We start from the raw sequence: 24946 nt of genomic DNA on the forward strand, positions 1-24946 counted from the left end.
GCAGAGAAAGAAATGTTCCTGTTCTCAAATTTTTTTAATTATTTTCATTTATTGCTAATAGGATAAAGTTGTGTTCTGCTTCTTTGTCTCCAATTAGTAAGAGGGTCCCTACTCAAGCTGGAGGACAGTAATCAGTGGGTGGCGAGACTTTCTTCATGACTGGTGCCCCAAAGCTGCGTGACAAAATATTGTCCCCAGAGCAGGATAGTCAGCTAAAGCAGCTCATCTGCAAATGTTCTGGGATGTTTATTATCTTATGATACTTGCTTACCTTTAGGCATCTTTACAGTTGGCTGAACAAAGGCAATTTCTCATGCTGCAAACTTGCTTTTTTAGAAATTTGCTTTGAACTTACTCAATACAGAACTGAAGTGGAAGAAAAGCAAACAAGCAAAAAACCTAATATAACAAAACCAGCCTGTCTTGTTCAGGGAAGCACAGCCAGAGAGGCAGTCAAATCACAGGGTTAACAAGGTGTCAGGTGTAAAGAATTGAAAGACATCTGTTCATTCACCCATTTATTTAACAAATTTTTATTGAGTGTCTACTAATACCTGGCACTATTTAAGGCTTGAAAACAAAGTAGGCGCTTGCACATAAGATACTTATATATCCCGGTGACAGTAATAGCCAACCCAGAATGTATAACCTATAAAAGTGTTAAATGCTATGCAGTATAAAAGTATGGAGTGACGAGAAATGTTCTTTTACAGAGAGAGAGGAAGGATGGAGGGAGGAGTGGGTATCATTTGAACTGAGACCTGAATAAGTGAGAGAAGCATATTCATGCAGAAGGAACAGCAACGCCAAGGCCCTAAAATAAAAATCTTTGCACATCCAAGGAAGAGCAGGAAGCCAGTAGGACTAGAGCATGGTAAGAGGAACAGTGAGAGCAGATGAGATAGCAAATGGGGAATAGATCATGCGTGACTCTATGGACCATGGTTTAAAACTTCAGATTTTATTCAAAATGTAATGGATAGCCATTGTGGGGAGAGGAAAGGGCAGAGTTTGAAGTACAATCTCTGGTTTACATTTTTTTTAACTGAACTATAATTAACATACAATGTTATGTTTTATATGTATAACAATTTTCATATATATATATAGCTAACAGTTTATATATATAAACTATATATAAATATATATATAAACTATATATAAATATATATATAAACTATATATAAATATATATATAAACTATATATAAATATATATAAACTATATATATAAATATAAACTATATATATAAATATATAAACTCTCTCTATATAAATAAATATATAAACTCTCTCTATATAAATGTATATATAAACTCTCTCTATATAAATATATATATAAACTCTCTCTATATAAATATATATATATAGAGAGAGAGAGAGAGAGTTTCAGGGGTACATTTAATGTTTCAACAGCTCCATGCATTCCTCCATGCTCATCCCAGTAAGTGTACTCCTGATTCCCTTCACCTGTTTAACCCATCTGCTACCCACCTCCCCTCTGGCAACTGCCAGTTTGTTCTCTGTATTTAAGATACTGAGTTTTTTTGGTGTTGGTCTCTTTTTTTGCTTGTTCATTTTGTTTATTAAATTCCATATGAGTAAAATCTTATAGTATTTGTCTTTCTCTGATTTATTTCACTTAGCATTATACCTTCTAGGTCCATGCATGTTGTTGCAAATAACAAGATCTCATTCTTTTTTATGGCTATATAATATTCCATTGTATATATACTACCTACCTCTTCTTTATCCATTCATCTACTGACGGACACTTGGGTTTCTTCCATAATTTGGCTATTATAAACAATGCTACAATAAACATAGGGGTGCATACATCTTTTCAAATTAGTGTTTTTCTTTGGGTAAATACCCAGTAGTGGAATTACTGGATCATATGGCATTTCTACTTTTAATTTTTCGAGGAACCTCCATACTGTTTTCCACAGTGCCCAGCAATAGTGCATTCCCAGCAACAGTGCAAGAGGCTTCCATTTTCTCCACATTCCCAGCAACACTTTTATTTCTTGTCTTTTTGATTCTAGCCATTCTGATAGGTATAAGGTGATACCTCATTGTGGTTTGATTTGCATCTCCCTGATAACTACTGATGCTGAGCATCTGTTCATGAGTCTGTTGGCCATTCATATGTCTTCTTCCTGGTTTACATTTTTAAAGAGGAATCCGGCTGTTGTTATACTGGAAGCAGGGAGGATGGTGGAGATGGCAATAAGTGGTCAGATTCTGGATATATGTGAAGATACAGCCAACTGAATTTCTTGACAGACTAGATGTGGAGTGTGATAAAAATAAGAGTCAATAATGACTTCGAAGGTGGGGACCTGAGCAAGTGGGCTAACAGTGGTACCATTTACAAAGATGGGAAACACTGCGGGGAGGAGTAGGGAGGTGATAGGGAGGGGGAGGAACTCAGAGTTTTGTTTTTAACAAAGTGGGATGTGCCTGTTTGACTTACAATTGGAAATCCTGAGTGTATGTATGTATCTACGTGTATCTACACACACACACACACACACACACACACACACACACACACAGAAGGTGTGGGGGAGGGGAGGGAAAGGGAGGCTAGAAACATCGTCAGGGCCAGGAATATAAACAAGGAAGTCATCAGCATATAGAAGGCCTATAAGCTGTGGATTTGCTAATATCTACTAGGGAGAGATTATAGACAAATAAGGGAAGACATGGGAAGATGAACCCAGGGATACTCTAATACTTAGCAATCAAATAATTAGGAGGATTCAGCAAAGGAAAATCAGAAACATCAAGTAAAATGGGAGAAAAATCCAAAGGATGGTTGAAGAAGACGTTTCAAGAAGGAAGGTGTGACTGTGTCTGATGCTTTTGATAGACTGACAATATTTTCTTTGGATAACATGGTAAGTTCCAAACTGATTACATGCCACTCAAGAAGTAAAGGCAAAACATTTATTTTCTCCTTCCTCGGGTAGGATGAATGACTTTAAACTTAATGAGAAAGAATTCCAGAATCCAAGTTTATAATAAGGTTGGCAATGAGTGCCCTTCCTTGAATACTATGAGATAATGGTATAACAAAGGAAGATACTTCCTTCCCAGCTCGGACATCTAGATCAAATTTCAACCTAGTTGAGAAAAGGAAATCTTTGATGTGGTCTTCCCTTCAGCAGTACTTACACATATGAAACACTAACTAGAATGTATCCTCGTTGAAAACAGGACATGTACTTTGAAGCACCGTACAATGACGGTCTGTACAATTTCTGGTATGTCATGGGTATGCCATGGACTACTGAAATGAAGGTCAGTAAGAAATTGATACTTTTGTAAAGAGTCTTACAGAAGAAACTAGTTAGATATAATTTATCTCCTCTTCTAGCTCAAAGTATACCTCAATGTCATCATATAAAAAATGCTTTCCTTTTACAACACTTTACATGGTTTACTGAGCATTAATACATTCACTTAGATATACCAGAACATTCAAGTCTGTAATTGATCAAGAATGTCTATCAGCAAGTCTATAGTTTATAGAATATTTTCGATCCTGTGCTTTCCAGGCACTAACATCACAAGACAGAAGCTATTCTAGTGTGCAGAACTTGTCATAAACAGAAAACAGCTAATCTTACCGCTTCAGATGGAATGAGGACTGAGAGCCCATTCTCTTCTGATTTACAAATCCTTTACCGCGATTTACTGACCAGTGTCACGCGGAGACAGTAGAGTGTAGTGATTAAGAGGGCAGGCTGTGGAGTCAAATTACCTGGGTTCAAAGCCCAACCACCACTTACTAGTTTTAGTGTTTCCGTGAGCAAATTACTTGACCTCTCACCCCTCTTTTTCCTCAGAGAAAACACCCTTGGGTAACAGTCCTTCATTATAAGGGTATGCAGGGATAATGCACTTGCCACGTATCTTGCACTTGTAGAAAAAAGTATTAGCTGCTTTAATTGTCAGTTACTCACCTCTTCTTGTAGAATCTTCATAGCAGGTAACTCACTCTCCATGTCAGCCTTTCTGGCATAGCACAGAACTTTGTTTATAACTACACCTTCAAATACTTGATGCCAGCAGAGAAAGACAATTATCATATGGTTTCACTCATACATGGAAGATAAGGAATAGCGCAGAGGACCATAGGGGTAGGGAGGGAAAACTGAAGGGGGAGAAATCAGAGAGGGAGAAGAGCCATGAGAGACTATGGACTCCAGGAAACAAACTGAGGGTTTCAGAGGGGAGGGGGTAACTGGGTGATGGGTATTGAGGAGGGCATGTGTGGTGATGAGCACTGGGTGTTATACACAACTAATGAATCATTGAACATTACATGAAAAACCAATGATGTACTATACAGTGGCTAACTGAACATAATAAAAAATAAATAATAAAAATTTTAAAAATTAAAAAAAAAATACTTGATGCCAAAGTCTCACTGTGCCTGATCAGTTATTACTAGTGTGGCCCTTTGAACCCACATAAAATTTTGAATCGGGGAGGATTTTGCAATTTTTGGAAAGGCTGTTTATGGGACTGTGTTGTGAGCCACCTGCAGAATGTGCTAAGGCCTGTCTACTTAGAGCAAAGTGGCAGATTGAGCACATTAAACCTCTGTTCCCAAAGTTGTGCACAGATGACAACTCTTGTCCTTATTAAGAGCTTTGAGTACATCAAAAGTGTTTTTTTTAAAAAACACACCCAATAATTATCTTCTGAAACTGAAGAGTAAGCACGGGTACTCATATTTTATCATTTCCTCAGGCTCTAGTACACTTTTGACAGCTAACAGGCTTAAGGAGATGTGCAAGCATTAATTAAAGAAGCCAATCTCTTGACAGGATACAAAACATTCATTCCTTCAACAAGCACTTGAGAACTTTCTGCCAGGAACTATAGGATACAGAACAACAAAACAACTCAGTCTGCATATGGTAACGGATGAAATGATTTTCCTACAACAGCTATTTTCTCTAAACTAAAAGGGTTGGACAAATTTATTAATGGTGCTTTTTCCTTTTTTTAAGATTTTTATTTATCTAAAAGAGAGAGCGAAGGAGCAGAGGGGAGATGCAGAGGCAGAGGGAGAAGCAAACTCCCCGCTGAGCAGGAAGCCTGATGCAGGACTCGATCCCAAGACCCTGAGATCATGACCTGAGCAGAAGGCAGACACTTAACCCACTGAGCCACCCAGGCGACCCTGGTGCTTTGTTTTTCTTAACTAACATTCTCAAAACTAGTACTTCTCTTTAACTCAAATGCCGTTATGTTGACAAGCAGTTTAAAAAGGAAGGAGGAGGTAAAAGGAGACAGTCTTAACAGGAGTCCCTTCCTAGCCAAAGCACTCTTGGCATCAGACAGCAAGCACACTGAAGCACTGCGGAGAAGGACGAGAAACAAATTGAATGAAGCAACATACTCCCTGCCACACACTCAGGATGCTATTCCTAAAGCTAAGAGAAGCTTTAAGGACTTCTGTGCTTCAAAAATGGCTAAAGAAACATCCTCAAAATTGTTCCATTCCTCATCTCATAATTTTGTTGAGAAGTCAGAGGGTCTATCTCCAAACAACCCAAAAGAAAAACAAGGCAACTCAGGAGACACTTCCTTAATGGTCCTACCATGCCCATGACCTTGGGGATGTGCTTGACCAGGCCATGGGCCCTCTGAGCCTTCTATGACCTCACAGAGAGGAGACAGAACCTCCTTGTTTCCCCTTCATCCTTTCTCACTGGGAGGAAGCCCAATGAGTCATCTGTTAGATAAATGTTTAACATCACTAGGGATCTGAGAAGAGGGAGAACAACACGCATCTTTCATCTATTAATTTAGAGAAAACACACAAATGACCATTTCCAATTCTGGCCAGAAGATAGAGAAACTGGGGCCCTTAACCTCTGCTACTGGTTGCAAACCAGCACAAAGCTTTCAGAGGGTAACTTGGTGATAGGTCAAGAACCAAAAAAAATCATTCAAACTCTTTGACCCAGTCTACTCTTCTAACTGGTTCAAGGACACTCCACTTTATTAAAAGTACCTGTTCTTTGTATTTTCCCCCATTTTAAGAAGAGGCCCATTTCTTGCTTTCAGTGCAGAAGTATATTGGAAAGATCCAGAGCAACACTGTACTGGAATCCTCCCCGCTGCCCAGGAAATACCTTGACATGTGTGCTTACACCTCCTGGAGTCATGCTATTCTAATGGCATTCCCGCCCTGGTTCCTATCTGTGTGAATCAGTTCCTTCTCAAGAGGACTTTGCAGGCACAATTATCTCTTGCCAGCCTTCCTGTCCTATTTCCCAAATAAAGACACTGTGTTCAAGTAATAGTAAAATGCTACATAAAGAAAACAGAAATGAACTGACGATCAAGATATTTCTTGGCTGTTCAAAACCACACTAAGAAATCGAAGATGCTGGAAATCAAAAGGGTGGCTGCCTACAAGAGGTAGAGTCTGATGTGTCCTTCTGGAAGGGAACTTTGCTGAGTGATAAAAATGTTCTACCTGTTGATTAAATTGCTGGTCACATGGGTATAAACATTTGACAGAATTCTTACAACCGCACATTTGAAACCTGTGCATTTCCCCGCATGTAAACATTACCTGAGTAAAAATAATCTATGCTCAGCAACTCCTAAGAGCTGCACTGTACACAACGTCAAGTTCTTACAGCAAGTTGTAAAGCCGCAAAGTGGGCAAACGTGTTACCCCCCTGCAGCCTGACGTAAATGCTGCCTCTCCGCGAGCGAGCTCGACGCCCCCAGCCGACTCGGGCTGCCTCCTGACTGCCCTCTCTCCACACGGTGCAGACTCCGCCAGGGCAGTTACCTGACAGCACTGCTGGGTGTGTGTGTCTGCTTTGTGCAGCGCTTGCCTCTGTCTGGAGGTCCCGCCAAGACACTAAGAACATGGCATTTGAATCGATAAACCTGGCAATTGGCTGGTACGGAGTAAGCACATAATAGGCATTTTCTGGATAGCAAAACGACTGAATGCCAGTCCCCATGAGGGCAAGCACTCATCAGAAGGCAGGAAGAGAGTGACGTGACTCCAGAGCAGGGCTGGAGCCAAAGAGAAAACACCAGGTAAATAGGCAAGTCCCTGTGGGCACCCAGACGAAGGCTCATCTTGTAGCTGGTCCAGACCAAACCACCCCCAACCAATGAACTCCGCTTTAGACGCTGAAGCAAGTTTCCACTGGGAGAAGAAAGAAGTTCTGGTCCTGAAAACCCTACTTTTAAATTTTATTCAAGCTGTAGCCTTCAGATTATACTCTTATTCAATAAGCATTTACCAGGAACCATGCCAAACCCCTGACATAAATGTACTTTCCTGCCCTCAGTTAGCTCATAGTCTAATATGGAAGAATGGATAGAATTATACCGCAGAGTGCCAAAAGAGAGTTCTAGACGAGCAAGAGAGGACAGGAAGGAATGGGTGGAGCAGAGGTGTGCTGGTTCAGAAAAGCCCCCACAGAAAGGTTGATTTTAGTCCAAGCATGGAGGATTGAAGAGAAGTAATGGGTAGCAGGTAAACAGGGAGGAAACTAACTGGCTCCTTTCACCTCCTTCTTTTCTAAACAAGGAATAACCTGAATTCCATGCACAGTAGCCTGGAGGTGAGAAAGGGCTTCCAAGGTGGTGGGAAAACACAAGCACGGATTAGGAAGCAGCAACTGCTTTACTGTCCTCGGGTCACTGAACAGGCTCGACCAGCATGTGAGGCTCAAGCAAGAAAACAGAGCCTTATGGCGTTTAAGTAGAAGAGCCAGGACTTGAGCTATGGTTTGTTCCCAAACCTGTGAGGGCTTCCCCCCCCCCCATTTCATTGAGATGTGACTGACACACAGTTCAGTAGAATAGTTTAAAGTGTACCACATAAGGACTTGGCATACATTCACTGCAAAATGCTTGCCACAAAAAGTTAACATCCAGCTCTTTGTATAGTTACAAAAACATTTCTTTTCCTTGCAGTGAGAAATATTAGGATCTACTCTCTTAGCAATTTTCAAATTTACCATACAGCAGCGTTAACTATAGTCATCATGAATTGGATGAAGTAGACAAAAGGTACAAACTTCCAATTTTAAGACAAAGAAGTACTGGGTATGTGGGGCGCCTGGGTGGCTCAGTCGCTAAGCGTCTGCCTTCGGCTCAGGGCGTGATCCCGGCGTTCTGGGATCGAGCCCCATGTCAGGCTCCTCCGCTATGAGCCTGCTTCTTCCTCTCCCATTCCCCCTGCTTGTGTTCCCTCTCTCACTGGCTGTCTCTACCTCTGTCAAATAAATAAATAAAATCTTTAAAAAAAAAAAAAAAAGAAGTACTGGGTATGTAAGGTACAAAACAGTGCTCTTAATCTCTATGCTATCTGGCAGCTAGGCAAATAGTTACAGAGAAGAGATAAAAAAATAAAAATAGATACACAGGCAGAGATGAGAGTATAAAAAGCTGTAAATGCTATGATGTGCTTCACAGTACAATGTATATAAAGACTGTGGACTTTAAAATCTTTTCATGAATCCCAGAAAAGGAACTAACAAAATTGGGTTTTTATTTTGAAAAAAAATTATTTTGGCTACAACAGCTAATGCAAGAGTTGCTTCTTAACATTTAAATTTTTAAATAAATGTTTACCATCATAGTAGTTCCAGGTTTAATATCTGTTCATTGAAATTATACGTAATTACCAAAATGCTTTTATGAATTCAGAAACATTTTCAAATAAACGTTTACATCATTCTACATACATTTAAAAGGCAACAATATAAGTCCATGAAACCTTCATTTAGTCCACATGGAGGACTCATGTTTCCCAGGCAAACCCTGTCAAACCAGACCACAGGCTGGAAACCACAAGCAGAAAGGGTGCCGTTTACAGAGAAAGAGGGAAACCATGTAGAAAGATTTGGGGGTGGGTGGAGAAACAGACTAATTGGAAGTAACTGAGTAAGCAGTCATATTCCAGTGCCAGGTTTGGCAATGAGCTCAACTTGGCATCGTTAGGTCCTGCTACAGGATGACAGTGATACGGAAAGAATCAAACTCAGAGATAACAGGAAGCACAGGTGAGCAAGGGGGTGGGGAATGAAGTTAGCCTGTTCCGCTCCAACCATACTGTATTTACGACTGTATTTAAACTTCAGTCCAGACAGCAACATTAACCCACAGTTTGGAAACTGGTGACCAACCAATGCAATGAATGATAGATCCAGTTTTCCATCTCATTGGTATTTTGTCTGTTCACTACAAAGCCTTTTTAGTGCCCTAAAACAGAGAGACAGAGGCAACTGTTGGGTGTAGAAAATTAAAAGGTGCTGCAGAAAAAGTCTAAAATTAGAGGGTCCAGCCGACAATTTCTACTTCATCACCCACTCCATGACCTTGCTGGAATCAGGCTTCCTCTCCGCCTCTCCCTTTAAACTATTACATTATTTGGTTTTAAAAGAGTGTTTAATCATAAATCAGCTCTGCTACATTAATATTCCAAACAGCATTTCCAACCAGACAATAATCCAATATCATTCTGTTGAATTACATTAAAGGGTCACATTCCACATTTGCTTTAAATTGAAATACTAAACTAACCTGAAGTATAATACATACACTCCTAACCATTTAAGCACAATTTAAAATAGTCATAAAATTTTAATTGGTGGAACCACCACCACTAGCCCTTGCCTTGCCCTTTCTCCTCCTCCTCCCAAAATAAAATAAATAAAACTTTAACTTTGGTTGTGGGAATAATACATTAGCTATTTAAAATCACAGAGAATGGAAATAACAAGAACATACTAACATGGACACTGGCCATCATTCAAAATTTTACAAGGTTTTGGAGTCTCTTGACCTTGGGATAGTCAAAGTTGCAGCTGAGAATAAAAACAGCAAAGTTTATTACATAATATATATATATATGCTTATATATAATGAATGACCCTCTTATGCCTCAATACATGTAGAGAAAAGTATGATAGGGAAAATGGAGCGAGAATATCAGCAAGCAGAAGAAAGACTTACACCATAATCTTCCCCACTTTCCAAAACATGTTATAAAATACACTTTGGAATCAATATTTTATCTTTAAATTAGGGGTTCTCAGAGTTAAGAAGCAATTGTTGCAACAAGGGAGTCATCCGTTCTGCTTCTTTTGGCAAGAACGATATTTTAAAATATGTGCTTTAGTTGTAAAGGCAAAGCTAAGGAAACAAATAAATCTGGACACTAACTGGAGTAATAAAACAAACCTAACAGTAAGCACATTGCTGTCACTTTGGATGTCCAGAGCATAACAAAAGTGTACATAAATACGTAAATTATTCACATATCTTCAATGAACATACTGCCTTGCTCCCAGTGGCACCAGAAAAAAAAAATGACTTGAATTTTAATCTCATTAACTATATTATAACGATATGGCAAAGCCTTTAGAAAACTTGTCTTTCTGGGGCGCCTGGGTGGCACAGCGGTTAAGCGTCAGCCTTCGGCTCAGGGCGTGATCCTGGCGTTATGGGATCGAGCCCCACATCAGGCTCCTCTGCTATGAGCCTGCTTCTTCCTCTCCCACTCCCCCTGCTTGTGTTCCCTCTCTCGCTGGCCATCTCTCTCTGTCAAATAAATAAATAAAAATCTTTAAAAAAAAAAACAAAAGAAAACTTCTCTTTCTGCCAAAGATGAATAAAATGCGTTTAGATGGGATGGTTGCGAGTGGGAAGATGTGCACGTGTACGATGCACTGTGATATCTTTTATTGCAACACACTTGCCTCGAGTTTATTAGATGCAAATTTTTCACAGAAAGCCTACACAATCACAAGCAAGCTACAACAAACAAGAATTTTTAGATTTCAAAAATCGGTATACTAAAAAAAAAAGTTTGAAATCATCCATATTTATAGATTTCCTAAAGCAAATAAACAGCATGCGGATACAAACTCCACATAGGAGCCATGTGTGCCCAAAAATGTCCTCACATTTCTTTCTTTCTCTCTCCCTCTATCCCCAACACTCAAAAACCAAAAGACAAGTTTAATTTCTTTTCTAAAATTATGTAGAACAAATACTACAAATGGAAAATTACCTTTGGACGCCTTGGCTTTTCAAAGTTCATGAATGAGGGAAGTCATTTCTCTTAACTGCATTGCTGGAATTTTTCCACTCATTTCAATTCAAAATACAGTGTTTATTCTTCTTTCAACGACCCCATGCCTTCCCTTCACATATTTCCCCCTTCCCCCACACCTTTCTAAATCACCTTCAGACTAGTTCAAAGTTCAGGCCAAAAAGAACACCAAGAGCGAATTTCCTGACCCCCCTCCCCACTGTCTAGTGGGTAATGCTACTCACATTTCACATTCCTTTATTTACTGTTAGAAATGTAACACTGAAAGTTTATTCTCCTTTTCCCCACTATATACATTTGTTTCTTTATGGACAAATGAATTATGTTTAAACACTGTGTGCTCTGGGATTCTTAAATATGTTTTTCTGCTGGAATAATCATTAAGCCTAATTTGCATTTTTAAGTAGGCTGAACAAGCCAGCACGTGGCATCAATAAGTCCTCAGTAACTGCGAAGCTGGTGGAGGCAACAATTTTCCAACAAGCCCTTGTTCCTGATTCACATCTGCTCTGAAGACTTCCCTGGCATCATTTAAAAAGTCATCTTTTTCATCCAGTAGAATAACGGGTAGAAGTCCTGGTGTTAACTTTTTACAGCTAAATGTAACCTTAAGGCGTTGAGGAAGGAACCTCCTAGAGACCATCTCCATTTCGGTGGAACTGGACGATCTCGTCTCTAAGGCACAGGTGGGAAAGTAACAACCCTTCAGTGAGTGACCCCAGGAGATCTTAGTCCCATCAAGGCCGACTCTGAATAAGTAAAAACCCTGACTCCCACCCCCGGGGCTCCAGATGCTGCGAGGGAGAAAACATCTCTCCAGGTGCGCCTCAAGTGTCTAACATCCTCCACCTGCCCTCCCACACAACGCACACTTAGTACACTGCCTGTGCAGCTAAGGGTCGGGCATTCCCACTGTAACCACCCCCAAAGAACCGCTCCCGAGGGCCCTGGGCCGCTTCTGACCCGGTGCTGACGTGGTCTGGCGCACAAGGATGTGTGGTCCCCAAACCCAAGTGGGCGAGCGCAGGACTCTGCCCTGGCAGAGGAGCTCTGGGAAGCCAGGGAACCCGTCGTAGGGAGGGAAGCACTAGGCTTAGCTGGACCTTAAAAGGTAGGAGAAGTAGGACTTGCAAAGTCCCCCAAACTGCAAACCAACCGGCTGCCATGCGCCGGCGCCAATCCCGGGAAGAGGCTGAAGCGCAGAAGCGGCGGGAGCGGCCTCGAGGCCGCAAACTCGTGCGGAAAAGAGTAAAGGCACTCACCTCCACCCATCTCTGGGCCTCGGCGAAAGCCACGGTGCAGTCGACCCCGGGCTCCTCCATCCCTTCCACGACTAGGGTAAGAAGGAGAGAGAAAGACGCGGTGAGCGCGCGGAGGGGCGGCAGGTCCCCCGCGCGTCGGGCCCTGCCGCCCGACCTGTGCTCAAGCTGCGAGGCGCCCGGGCTCTCTTTCCCTTTGTCGCGCTCTGCAGTTTGGAAAAGTTTCGAGCCCGCAAGAACTTTAAGACGTGGTTCCTCTCAACTCCTGTAAACGACCCCGAGGCCCCGGGCAGCGGGCAGGGCGCGGGAGGTGGACCGGGGATTAGAGACGGTGCGCCGCACCAGCCCGGCAACTGTTTGGACTTCAAAAGTCGCAGCGAAGAAGCCGCCGCCCTCCCCGGAATGTCCCCGCCCCAGCCCACCCCGCCGCCGCCCACCCCGAGCCGCAGAGTCGCCGCTTCCGTCCGCCCCCCTGCGGCTCCCGGGGGCTCCCGGCCGCAGCCGCCTTTGTGGTCAGACTGTCTAGGCCAGGAGATGCCACCGACCGCCAGGAGACCGTGGCCAAGGCCACGCTCCCGCGCGCCCCGCCCAGACCGCGGCTCCGCCCGGAGGGACTGCGCCCCCGCGCCCGCATCCTTCCCGTCTCTGCCCGCCTGGCCGCCTTCCCTCTCCCGGGAACCCGGGTAAGAGGCGCCCCCTCGGCTTGAGGCCGCCAGACCCGCCTGAAATACCAGGAATAGCTGCACACAATTGCACCTTTCCGGGCCAAGAAACTTCCCTCTTAGAGGAGCGCGGCCCGCCGTGACGCGCAGCCGCCCGGCCCACCGCCCTCACCTGCGGCCTGAGCCCGGCGCGCTCGCTTCGGCTGAGCCAGCTGTCCCGCCGTCCCGTTGCGCGCGGCCCCGCCGCCAGGTGCGCGTCCTTCCCCACCCCAAGTTCTCCGCCCCCGGCAGCCGCCCCGAGCCCTCCCCGCGGCAGGTGGGGGAAGTGGCCTGAGGGTGTGCCGCCCATTTCCCTCACTCTAGGCCGGCCCCGCTCCGCCCCGCTCCCACGTGGGGGAGATGGAAGGTACGTGCCACTCCAGCCCCGTCTCTCCGCGAAGGGCGGGAGCGGAGGGGAACCTTGCATTTCTCTCGCCCTCACCCTAAGCGTCGGACAGTAAGGTGACCGGTTATTCGGTGTCCCCTGCTGTCCTGGGTAGGTGCGCAGGGCTGGAGGGTCGGAGGCTCCTGGTTTGGCTTATGTGAGTTCTTGTCACACAAAAATCAAATTTTCGGAAAGGAACGTGTTCGTTGGTCTAATCTCCCTGGGACCTCGCGTGATGCTCCCGAAGCCCTATTCAGGCCACATGTTGATGGCGTCACCTTTGGAGGAAGGTAAAGATCGGTTCTCACTCCCGTAGAGGAAACAAACCCTTACTTTCTTTTTTCCGGTTGATTGACGTCGTTTTTCATCGTACGGAGTAAACAAGCACAGAGCAGGAGACTAGTTTAATGAACAGCTAAAACCTAGCATCTATATTTAACAATCGTTTGCATTTTGCCTTATTTACTTCATCATCTTCATTTCCTGATTAAAGATAGATATTATATTTCACCCCTAAATATTACAATATACATCTCGGTTTTTAAAGGACACTTTTCTACAAAATCCTATTTCCATTTTCACACCTAACTAAAGTTAACAGTAATTAGCTAGTATCAATTTATACCCCATCCAGACTCAAATTCCTCCACTGATCCCAAAATGTCTTTTACAGCTGTCTCACTCAGACCAAAATCCAAACAATGACCACACAATTGCATTTGGTTAGATCTTTTTTTAGCCTAGAATAGCCGCCTCCTTCGACCCCCCTCCCCACACACGGCTTTTTTATTTTGTTTATTTTTTATTACTAAAACATTTTTTTAATTTTAAGTTTTTATTTTAATTTCAGTAGAGTTAACATACAGTGTTATAGTAGTTTCAGGTGTACAATGTAGTGAATTCAACAGTTCCATACATCACCCTGTGCTCATCAGGACAAGTGCACTCCTTAATCCCTATCACCTATTTCACCCATTCCCCTCCCCCCACCCCTCTCAGAACCATCAGTTCTCTATAGCTAAGAGTCTGTTTCTTGATTTGTCTCTTTCATTTTTTTCTCTGTACTTGTCTGTTTTGTTTCTTAAATTCCTGCTTTTTTTAGAATAGCATTGTGTTGTTAAACACTGACTCCCATGTACTTCCAGTCCAGAAGGACAGACATTCCCCAAGCTTCATGAGAGTTATTGTTACTACAGTTACTATGTACATATACTATACTGTTTAAAGCCGCTGCTATGTAACTTGACTTAAAGCTTTGGGGGTAACAGCCCAGGATGGTAACAAGCACATAGACGGGAATCTGAATGACTAAGGTTACCAAGTTACCAGACACACTGACCTTCAATTTCCTCATCTGAAAAAATATGCTGATAATAACCACTTCAAAGGGAAGTCGTGAGAATTAAGTAGGATGGTATATGTAAAAGCCTAGGGCATTGCTTGGCAGAGAGTAGGCACTTAATAAATGATGGTTATTTCCCATTCGTCTCTAACAGCAGTGTGTCAAATATGAATTTTTCCTTACAAATGGGAATTTCATTTATTTGCTCAAATACTCACATGGAAAGAGCTGTAGGGTATTGTGAACTCTGTTTCATGTCCTCTCAGGCACCAGCCATTTCTGTCTCTTTAATGATGCAATTTGCAATTCAGAAGTCCCCAATCCAAATCTTTGCCTTCTACTATCAGTCATTAGAGTGTTTTCTCCTCCTGGAAAGGTTTATACAGCTTCATAGAGAAAGGTAATCTACCACAGGAGTTAAAGATTAACTTCACAACAGTAAGTCATCAAGAATAGTATTCATTTCCCAAAGAATTTGAGGTACCTTCCAATATTTAAAAACAGTACAATTGTCACGTGTTTATACATTAGTAGATGAACTGTTGGTGGGAGAAAGTGGTACAATCTTTCTTGGTAATTTGACAAATATTTTTTAAAAATTTAACTACTCATACTCTGTTGCAGCAATTTCACTCTGGGCATTTATCCTAAAAATATGAAGACAGATCTGTGCACAAAATGAGCAGCTGTGGTGGACACAGATACACTAGCCAAACCTTCCTTTGGAGGAGTGTCGTCAGCAGACAGCCTCCAGCTGCCAGCCCTTTTGAAGTCTGCCTCAGCTGCAGACTGCAGCCTCCTCAGAGCTCCTAGTCCTCCCAGAGCTGCTCTCAGCTGGGTGACCTGAGTGTACACTAGAAAAGTCCAGTCATTTCCACCCAAAACAGAGTACCTCTGATGGGCCCTTTCCATTAACATGAGGCCTGGGTCACAGTTCAACTTCTCCCTTGCTCTTTCCTGCTTCTTCCCTTTTCGTTGCACAGCGGTCAATCCCTAGTAAATATCTTGCTCTTCAAACTCCGTTTCTTTCAGCTTCTGGATGACTAAACCTGTGGTGACATGAAGCATTTGTTAAAAATGAAAATCCTGGCACTCCTAGGTGGCTCAGTTAAGCATCTGCCTTTGGCTCAGGTCATGATCCTGGGGTCCTGGGATCAAGCCCTGAGTTGGGCTCCCCACTCAGTAGGGAGCCTGTTTCTCCCTTTCCCTTTGTTCTTTCTCTCTCTTACTCTCCCCTGCGCGTGCGTGCTCTTTCTCTCAAATAAATAAATACAATTTTTTTTAAAGACTGTATTTATTTATTTATTTGACAGAGCAACAGAGAGACAGACAGCCCAAGCAGGGGGGGCAGGCAGAGGGAGAGAGCTGAGCAGGGAGCCCGATGGGGGGCTCAATCCCAGGACTCTGGGATCATGACCTGAGCCAAAGGCAGACGTTTAACCGACTGAGCCACTCAGGCACCCTAATAAATACAATCTTTAAAAAAAAAAAAAAGAAAAAAGAAAAAATCCCAAAGCAATCTAAACTAACAACAACAGGGACAGTGGAGTAAATTACATTTTTTCCATAGAGTGTGTTATCACTCAGTCATTAAAAATGTAAAAGGCAATTCAGTGACCCAGGGAGATGTTTAAAAATATATAGTGAAGTGGATAAAAAAACAATGTGTAAAGCACCCTAACTTGTGATTGCATTTTTAAAATGCATATTTTGCCACATAGAACAAATTAGAAAAAATCACCCAAATTTTAATGCCAGCTATTTCCAAATGGAGATATTATGCTTTTCTTTTACAAGTTTTTTTGCAAATGACATGTATTACTTTTATAAATGGGAAAATATGGATGACACAAAGCTATGTCCAAATATCTTTTTTAGCTCTCTTATCACAAAGTTCAACCTCCACCTGCCTTCTTCCCTGACTTGGCAAATGGTACCATGCTTAAAATTTGGTCTTGTCTTTCACCCCCATGTCTACCCCATTCCCAATCCTGTCCATCTATTTCTGTAGTTATCTCTCCAACTGGCTCCTCTTCTCCATCCCCATTTCTACTATCTTAGGTCAGGCCCTCATTAGTTCTCAGCTAAATTTCAGAAATCATATGACCTTTATAAACTGTAAATCTTGTCATGCTACAAAACATCCCACCTCCCATTATCCCTTCAGTGACTCCCAGTTGCCTTTTTATTTAAAGATTGATTGATTGATTGATTGGGGATGGGGAGGGGCAGAGGGAGGAGGAGTCTTAAGCAGACTCCACCCTGAGTGCAGAGCCCAACATGGGGCTTAATCTCAGGTCCCTAAGATCCCGACCTGAGCTGAAACCAAGAGTCAGACACTCAACCAACTGTGCCATCCAGGCACCCATCAGTTGCCTTTATGTGTCATTTGATGGTTTCCAGAACATTAAGAAGTATCCTTCAGATTTGCTCCTGCCTACACCTCTCACCACATGTTTTGACCCATATTTCTCCCTTTGTGAGAAATGTGCTTTCCTCTCTCCTTGCCTGGCTTTCTCCTACTTATTCTTCCAGGCTCAATTCAGGTCTCTTGCTTTTCAGTATCCTTCAAAACATCTTTGCAGATTATCCTGGGCTGGGTTAGATATCTCTTCTTTATGTAACCATAGCCCCTTTCATGAGGTATTATATTGTCTATTTTTCTCATTGAACTATGAGCAATTTAGGAGTGTGTGACATATCTAGTATTCAACAACTGTTTATTGATGGGAGTGTATGTGGGCATAAATATATTTCATATATTTAATATATTAACTCTTAATGTACAGAAGTAATAAAATATCAATAGTAGCAGAGTAGAAAATACTGTTGATTACTGAAACTAATACGAGAATTTCTTTATAGCAGGGTTTCTAAATAGAAGTACAGTTAATAACCTAGGCTAGAGAATTCTTTTTTAGGGGAATTGTCTTGTGCATTGTGGGATGTGTAGCAGCATATCCCAAGTCTCTAACCACTAGGTACTAGCAGCACCCCTGAAAATTCAGTAACCAAAAATGTCTCCAGGTATTGCCAAATGTCTCCTGGTTGGGAGGGAGGGGCAAATCATCCAAGTTGAGACCCACTGCTCTACAGGAAGAGACTGGCTTTGTTAGTTAATGCTTTGGCACCCTAGAAGTGTAACTCAAGCCCAAGTTTCTTGCAACAAGTGGGTAGGGTAGAGAAGCGTTAGGGTGAATTAGAGGAAAAAGGCTATTCTGGGTTTAATAGAGAAAGGGGCAAGGGAGAACTGGACTGAATGGTGTCTGGGCAAAGATTATAAGAGGAAAGGGATGTAGTGACTGGGGAGGTCTGCAAGAAGAGACAGGCACAGTGGAAATTCTTCTAATAAAAGAACTGAATTGATACTGGTTGGTTATGGTTCAAAAAGTACCAGCCCTTATGAGTTCAAAGACAGCCAGCATCTGAATTGTATATATATTTCTCATGCTTATATAATACCTTTATTAACAGGAAGATTCACTCCTAGAAGGTAGATAAAAATATATATATTAAGGGGCGCCTGGGTGGCGCAGTCATTAAGCGTCTGCCTTCGGCTCAGGGCGTGATCCTGGCATCCTGGCATCCTGGGATTGAGCCCCACATCAGGCTCCTCCGCTATGAGCCTGCTTCTTCCTCTCCCACTCCCCCTGCTTGTGTTCCCTCTCTCACTGGCTGTCTCTCTCTGTCAAAATACATAATCACTCACCATTAAAAAAAAAATATATATATATATATATATATTAAATATTATGAAAATCGTTGGTTTTCAGGTGATATGATCTTATATAGAGAAAATTCTAAAGACTCCACCAAAAGCTTAAAACTAATAATTGAGTTCAGTAAAACTGCCACCGAATACAAAATCAATATACAAAAATTAGTTGTATTTCTGTACACGAACAACTATCTGAAAAAGAAATAAAGAACAATACTATTATTTACAATATCTTCAAAAAAATTAAGTACTTAAATTTAACCAAGAAGGTGAAAGATCTGTGCACTAAAAATTACAAGACTTTGATAACAGAAATCAAAGACACAAGTAAGTGGAAAGATATTCATGTTCATGGATTGGAAGAATTAGTATTGTTAAAATGTCCACATTACCCAAAGCCATCTAATGGGTTCAGTGCAGTCCCTGTGGAGACTATGCATTGGGAAAGGATATTCTCTTCAATAACTGGTGTTAGAAAAACTGGATAGTCATACACGAATGAAATTGGACCCCCATTTTTTATCATTTACAAAAGTTAAGCTGAAATGGATTAATTATAATGTCTGAACTGTAAAACTACTAAGGGAAAACTCCTTGACATTAGTCTTGGCAATAATTTTTGGATATGACACGGAAAGCACAAGCAACAAAAGCAAAAATAAAGAAGTGGAACTACATCAAATTAAAAGGCTCTGTACTACAAAAGAAACAATCAACAAAATGAGAAAGCAAACTACCTAGTGGGAGAAAATATTTGCAACCATCTATCTGATACAGGGTTAATATCTAATATATATATAATGAATCCATATAACTCAATAGCAAAAAAAAAAGAGAAGAAAAATGAAAAAAAATCTGATTTGAAAATGAGCATAGGAACTGAAAAGACATTTTTCCAAAGAAGACATACAAATGGCCAACAAGTACATGAAAAGATATCTTCGTTAATCAATAGGGAAATGTAAATCAAAACCACAATAAGATCACCTCATACCTGCCAGAATGGCTGGTATCAAAAAGACAAAAAGTAACAAGTGTTTGCAAGGATGTGGGGAAAGGGGAGCACTTGTGCACTGGGGTGGGAAGGTAAGTTGTTGTAGCCACTGTGAAAATTAGTATGGAGTTTCCTCAGAAAATTAAAAATAAAACTATCGTATGATGTAGCAATTCCACTTCTGGGTATATATCCATAGGAAACAAAATCACTGTCTCAGAGATATCTGCAACCCCATGTTCACTGCAGCATTATCCACAGTAACCAAGACATGGAAGCAACCTAAGTATCCATTGATAGGTGAAGAAAGTGTACATACACGTGTACACGCACACACATGCACATACAAAATGCAATATTCAGCGTAAGAAAAAAAGGAAATCCTGCCTTTTGGGACAACATGGATGGACCTTGAGGGTTTTATGCTAAGTGAAATAAGTCAGACAGAGAAAGACAAATATACTGTATATTCTTACCTGTATGTGGAATCTAAAAAAGCCAAACTTGGAGAATAGAATGGTGGTTGCCAAGGGCTGGGAGGTGGGAGGTAAAGCATAGAATTAGCAGATGTTAGTCAAAGGGTGCAAGCTTCCGGGTATAAGATGAATAAGTTCTAGGGTTTTAATGTACAGTATCGTGACTCTAGTTAACAATACTGTATTATGCACTTGAAAGATACTGAGAGTAAATCTTAAGTATTATCACCACAATAAAAAGGAAAAAATGGCAATTATGTGAGGTGATGGAGGTCTTAACTAATCTTATTGCGGTAATCATCTCATAACTGTGTGTATGAAATCATCATGTTGTACACTTTAAACTTACATAATGTATGGCAATCGTATCTCAATAAAGCTGGGAAAAAATAAAATACATGTAAGCAAAAATCTATATACACACATAATGATAAAGTCGTAATTATCCCATCCTTACCCCCCACAAAAATATATCTATTAGCGTTAGTAATTAGAGGATTATGATATTGCCACTACTTACATAAAGACATTCAGGCAAGTAGATTCAATTCAATGGAAGCCCGAGAGAAAAAAGAAGCTAACATGTTACAGATAATGATTAAGAAATGAAGATAAGAGGGAGGGATATAGAAGGGGAAAAATCTAGGTGAATCCATATTTTATCACTCCCCCAGAATGTAGACAAACCGTGAGGAGGTTTTTAGTACAGCCCTAGAATGGTAATGAGTGCTTTGCCGAGTGGATGAAGGCAAGGGTCCTCAATTTGTCTTCTGAACCTGCTGGATGGTTAACTGAGAAGGAATAGATGAGAAGCCCTTGGTTCTTATCAACCTTCCCCCTGTGTTCACAGACATCTCATTAAGAGATCAACTGAGATTTTAACTTTCAAAACATGGGACCAACCCCATAATAAGAAGAACATTTAGTTATTTTCTTCCTACTGTAAAGATCTTAAGAGTCTAGAGTTGGGCTTTTTTTTTTTTTAACATGTAGAACAGTTTCCTATCATTGACCTCAAATTATTTAACATAAAATCTAGGACTTGTGTGTTGCTGTTGCCATTAAGATCCTGCATCTGCATTCTAGCCAGAATTGCAAAACCACACTATAATTCTCTAAGTGATAGCAGTGAGATCAAAAGGACTTACCCTAGAATTAGCTTTAAAATAAACTATTGGGGCTTCTGGGAAAGAAGGAGAGAATGTGTGTTTACTAAACTTCTCTTCCTGAAGCCTAGCGAAATGAGTAAAATAAACTCTGTATTTTCCCTAGAAAGGGTATCTTTAGTAATTATAATCACAGACAAAAATAGTCAAGTGCAGATTTCTCTAAAGCATATTTATTTTTTTCTTTGTGTTTTTATGGTTTGGTAGAGAAGTTCTACCTGACTTCTCATTAAGTTTACTAAAAAAGAGCAACAACCATACTATCTGTTCAAATTGTTCTGCTAAAAAGGCAGGAAAAAAAATAAGCACAAGGTTTACTGTATTATTAATACTTTAGAATTGTAATAACCGTTGTTGTTTACATTTTGAAATGGACCCACAGAGGAAAAGCTCATCCATTATAGGAAACTTAATTTTATATAATTATAGGAAACAATTCTTTTAATAACCCTTTCATTCTCCTTATTATGTGAGAATGGGCTACGTATTGATAATATATTACCTTCAAAAGAGAAAGGATTCAGGGGCACCTGGGTGGCTCAGTCATTAAGCATCTGCCTTGGGCTCAGGTCATGATCCCAGGGTCCTGGGATAGAGACCCGCATCGGGGTCCCTGCTCCACTGGGAGCCTGCTTCTTCCTCTCCCACTCCCCTGCTTGTGTTCTCTCTCTTGCTGGCTGTCTCTCTCTCTGTCAAATAAATAAATAAAATCTTAAAAAAAAAAAAAAAAGGATTCAAAAACTACAAAATGGATTGGCCTGAGAAACAAGAGACCCGTTGTACTCCTGGGTTTACTACTAGTACTAGTCGGGCCTCAGTTGTAAGATGACAGATTTTTTTAAGATTTTATTTATTTGAGAGAGAGAGTGCATGCAAGTTGAGGGGGAGCAGCAGAGGGAGATGCAGGCTCCCCTCTGAGCAGGGAGCCTGACTAGGGGCTCGATCCCAGGACCCTGAGACCACGGCCCTGAGGTGCCTGAGCTGAGGGCAGCCACCTAACCGACTGAGCCACCCAGGCACCCCAGATGACAGATTTCTAACAAAGCTCATTCTTACTTCCTTGCAGTGTGAAGAGCTATGAAAAGAAGCCCTTGGCTGTTCTTCAGAGTTCCAGGATGGCCATGAATCACACCAAGACAGGGCTGGTGCTCCCTCGAGGATTGGAGATGATCAGAGAAGAGGGCTGCCTCGGACCCAGCTCATCCAGAAGCTTCTGTATGAAAGGAGATAAGGGATTTCCTTGATGTGGGGTTCACTTGAGAATGCTCCCAAGGATCATGAATGAAACCAGATGGTCTGTGAGGTAAATCACCAAAGCCCCCGGCAGTTCTTGTAGGAAGAATGCTCCATCCATGACCTTACTATAAACTTCTTTGGTCCCTGGGGACAGAAATAGACCAGTCAGGCCAAACCATTTCAATCCTATATAACTGAATTCAAAAACAAAAACATGACATTGGGGCTTTCTCAGGACGGACAGAGAAGACACCTATCTGTTCCATTTCTGTTTATTAAGAAGTTAATTACACTTTGCTATGAATCAAGGCTACACACACACACACACAAACACACACTCCTCCACAAATTGCATGCACACGTATCTTCTTACACTGGATCTCTGAATAATTAAGGGTAGTGATTAGGGCAACATGGCTTTGTTACTTCAGGAAGCGAAGTATTTTTTATTTTTGCAGAGATAGGCCTCTGGGCATGGTCTAGATAAGCCGAAGGATATGGGGTAAAAGGCCTAACACCATGCTCTGTAAAATGTAAAGGGTTATTTATTCTTTTTTTTTTTTTTTTTTTAAGATTTTATTTATTTATTTGACAGAAAGAGACAGCCAGCGAGAGAGGGAACACAGTCAGGGGGAGTGGGAGAGGAAGAAACAGGCCCCCAGCGGAGAAGCCCGAAGCGGGGCTCGATCCCAGAACGCCAGGATCACGCCCCGAGCCGAAGGCAGACGCCCAACGACTGCGCCACTCAGGCGCCCCTATTTATTCTATACAGGAAAAATTCTTTGCAAGATATATTGCCAATGCAAAATTAACCTTTTGTTTTAATTTGTACAACAAAATAATTTTATGGTAATATTTCATGCCAGAAAAATTCTTTGCCAAAGAGGTGCTTTATTCATTAAACCATCATGGCCAGAGAAGAGCTTATTGGATGCTAAGTCAAAAGAGTAAGAGTTGGGGCACCTGGGTGGCTCAACCATTAAGCGTCTGCCTTCGGCTCAGGTCATGATCCCAAGGTCCTGGGTTCGAGCCCCACATCAGGTTCCCTGCTCCTCGGGAAGGCTGCTTCTCCCTCTCACACTCCCCTTGCTTGTGTTCCCTCTCTCACTGTCTCTCTCTGTCAAATAAATAAATAAAATCTTAAAAAAAACACAAAAAAACGCAAAATCTTTGGGAAAAAAAAAAAAAGCAAGTTATTTTTAGATCTATTTTTAATTGGTATCCTGCCATATTCAGCCAATACCACAAGAGAAAATAAGCTCTTCTCATGCATGACTAGATTTTTCAAAATCAGACATTAGTATTATCTATGTTTTTTGCCCTATCTGTTGAATAGATCTAATGTCAGGTTAGGATAGTGGTCATAAATCAACATGTCACCCGCTGTAAGTATCCACTTCTAGTTTGGTCCTTTTGAAAGGAGTCCTGGGCTTATAATTCTTAAAACTCTTAAAAGCATGGCTACAGTGGGAGCATCAATTATGAAGGTAGTATTTACAGACAATTACAAGATAAAGAAAAAGAACGAGAAGAACTTTTCAAAACTAAGTCCAAAAGGATCTTAATAACACTGGGCTCACAAATCTAAACTAAAACTGGCTTTGAGTAGCTTGGTTGACATTTCTGCATGCCCTTATCACCTTGCATGGGATAGCACCTTACAAACTACAACATGCCTTATGCTACCTTAATGTCCTCCATCACCCAGACATATCCTACCAGTACAAGAGATCAATAAGGATTATAAAATTGCTAGGAGGGAGATAAATATTTGCAATATTGTGGCTACTGGCAATAAAAGTTCAGATTGAATATGCCTAGGGATAGTCTGCAAGATTGACTTTATCTCAGCTGTAGTATTTACTTCCCAACTAACCTCCTTCTGACTTCCTCTTTTCCATCTGCATGTGTTCCAGAAGAAAGCCAAGTGGAGGCATTATGCCTTAGAGCTTTCAAAACAGCAATAGAGAAGTAGTCAAAGAACTATCATTACCTTCTCTGCTGCCACTCCCTCCGTGGATTACAGCCAGTCCACAATCTACCCAGACATGGGCACTGATCAGTTGCCTCCAAATTCCAGCACTCAGAGGTCTGTTCTCAGCACAGGAAGTCCAACTGTAAAAAGTAGAAATATTGAATATCCAAATTTTCTTTACAGCAGTTGTAATAAAACTTAAAATAGGTTTATATCACAACCATATATTGAACTTATCTGACTTCATTTTGTCACCTAGCACCATTTTGGAATTCATCAAAATTGAAATATCTTGTAAATGAAGCATGAGCAGTTATGACGTGAAATGTTGAAATAATTATCCAGGCTGATTTAGATTCTGTAAACATAGCTATCACAAAGAAAAACAGCATTCTTGGTCCTCAAGAGTAAAAGATTCAGATAAAAATGTTTTCCTAACGAGCAGTATGCTGCGGTATAGTATTATTACAGGAAAGACCAAAATTCCAATCATCCTTGCTAAATTGCATGTCTGCTAACTTCAGCTATTTTGAGATTTTTTAAAGTTTAAACCATTTCTGAGTTACAGAAGAAGTA

The 24946-nt window shown here is 41.3% G+C and overlaps 1 protein-coding gene and 1 long non-coding RNA gene across 12 annotated transcripts in view; both read right to left on the reverse strand.

Moving 5' to 3' along the window:
* Positions 1-13331, reverse strand: part of LMO7 (LIM domain 7) — a 195581-nt gene extending 182250 nt beyond the window's left edge. For 3 of the 11 annotated variants that reach the window (XM_057307993.1, XM_057307987.1, XM_057307974.1), the window contains exons 1-2: positions 13212-13331; positions 12381-12451 (exon numbers count right to left, since the gene is read on the reverse strand). In XM_057307993.1, the coding sequence (XP_057163976.1) occupies positions 12381-12440 (60 nt within the window). In that variant the 5' untranslated portion in view covers positions 12441-12451; positions 13212-13331. Of the gene's footprint in view, positions 1-12380; positions 12745-12814; positions 12970-13211 lie in introns of those variants that run through there. The other 8 variants (XM_057307981.1, XM_057307989.1, XM_057307976.1 and 5 more) reach the window with 6 other exon arrangements.
* Positions 13332-14488: 1157 nt separating this feature from the next.
* LOC125281820 (uncharacterized) lies at positions 14489-24619 on the reverse strand. Its single transcript, XR_007188959.2, has 3 exons — positions 24389-24619; positions 22216-22372; positions 14489-15854 (listed from the first exon to the last, which is right to left on the reverse strand). It is a non-coding gene; the product is annotated as an uncharacterized LOC125281820 (long non-coding RNA).
* Positions 24620-24946: the final 327 nt, after the last annotated feature.

This window comes from Ursus arctos, unplaced genomic scaffold (assembly GCF_023065955.2).
Source record: "Ursus arctos isolate Adak ecotype North America unplaced genomic scaffold, UrsArc2.0 scaffold_10, whole genome shotgun sequence".
NCBI classification, from domain to species: Eukaryota; Metazoa; Chordata; class Mammalia; order Carnivora; family Ursidae; genus Ursus; species Ursus arctos.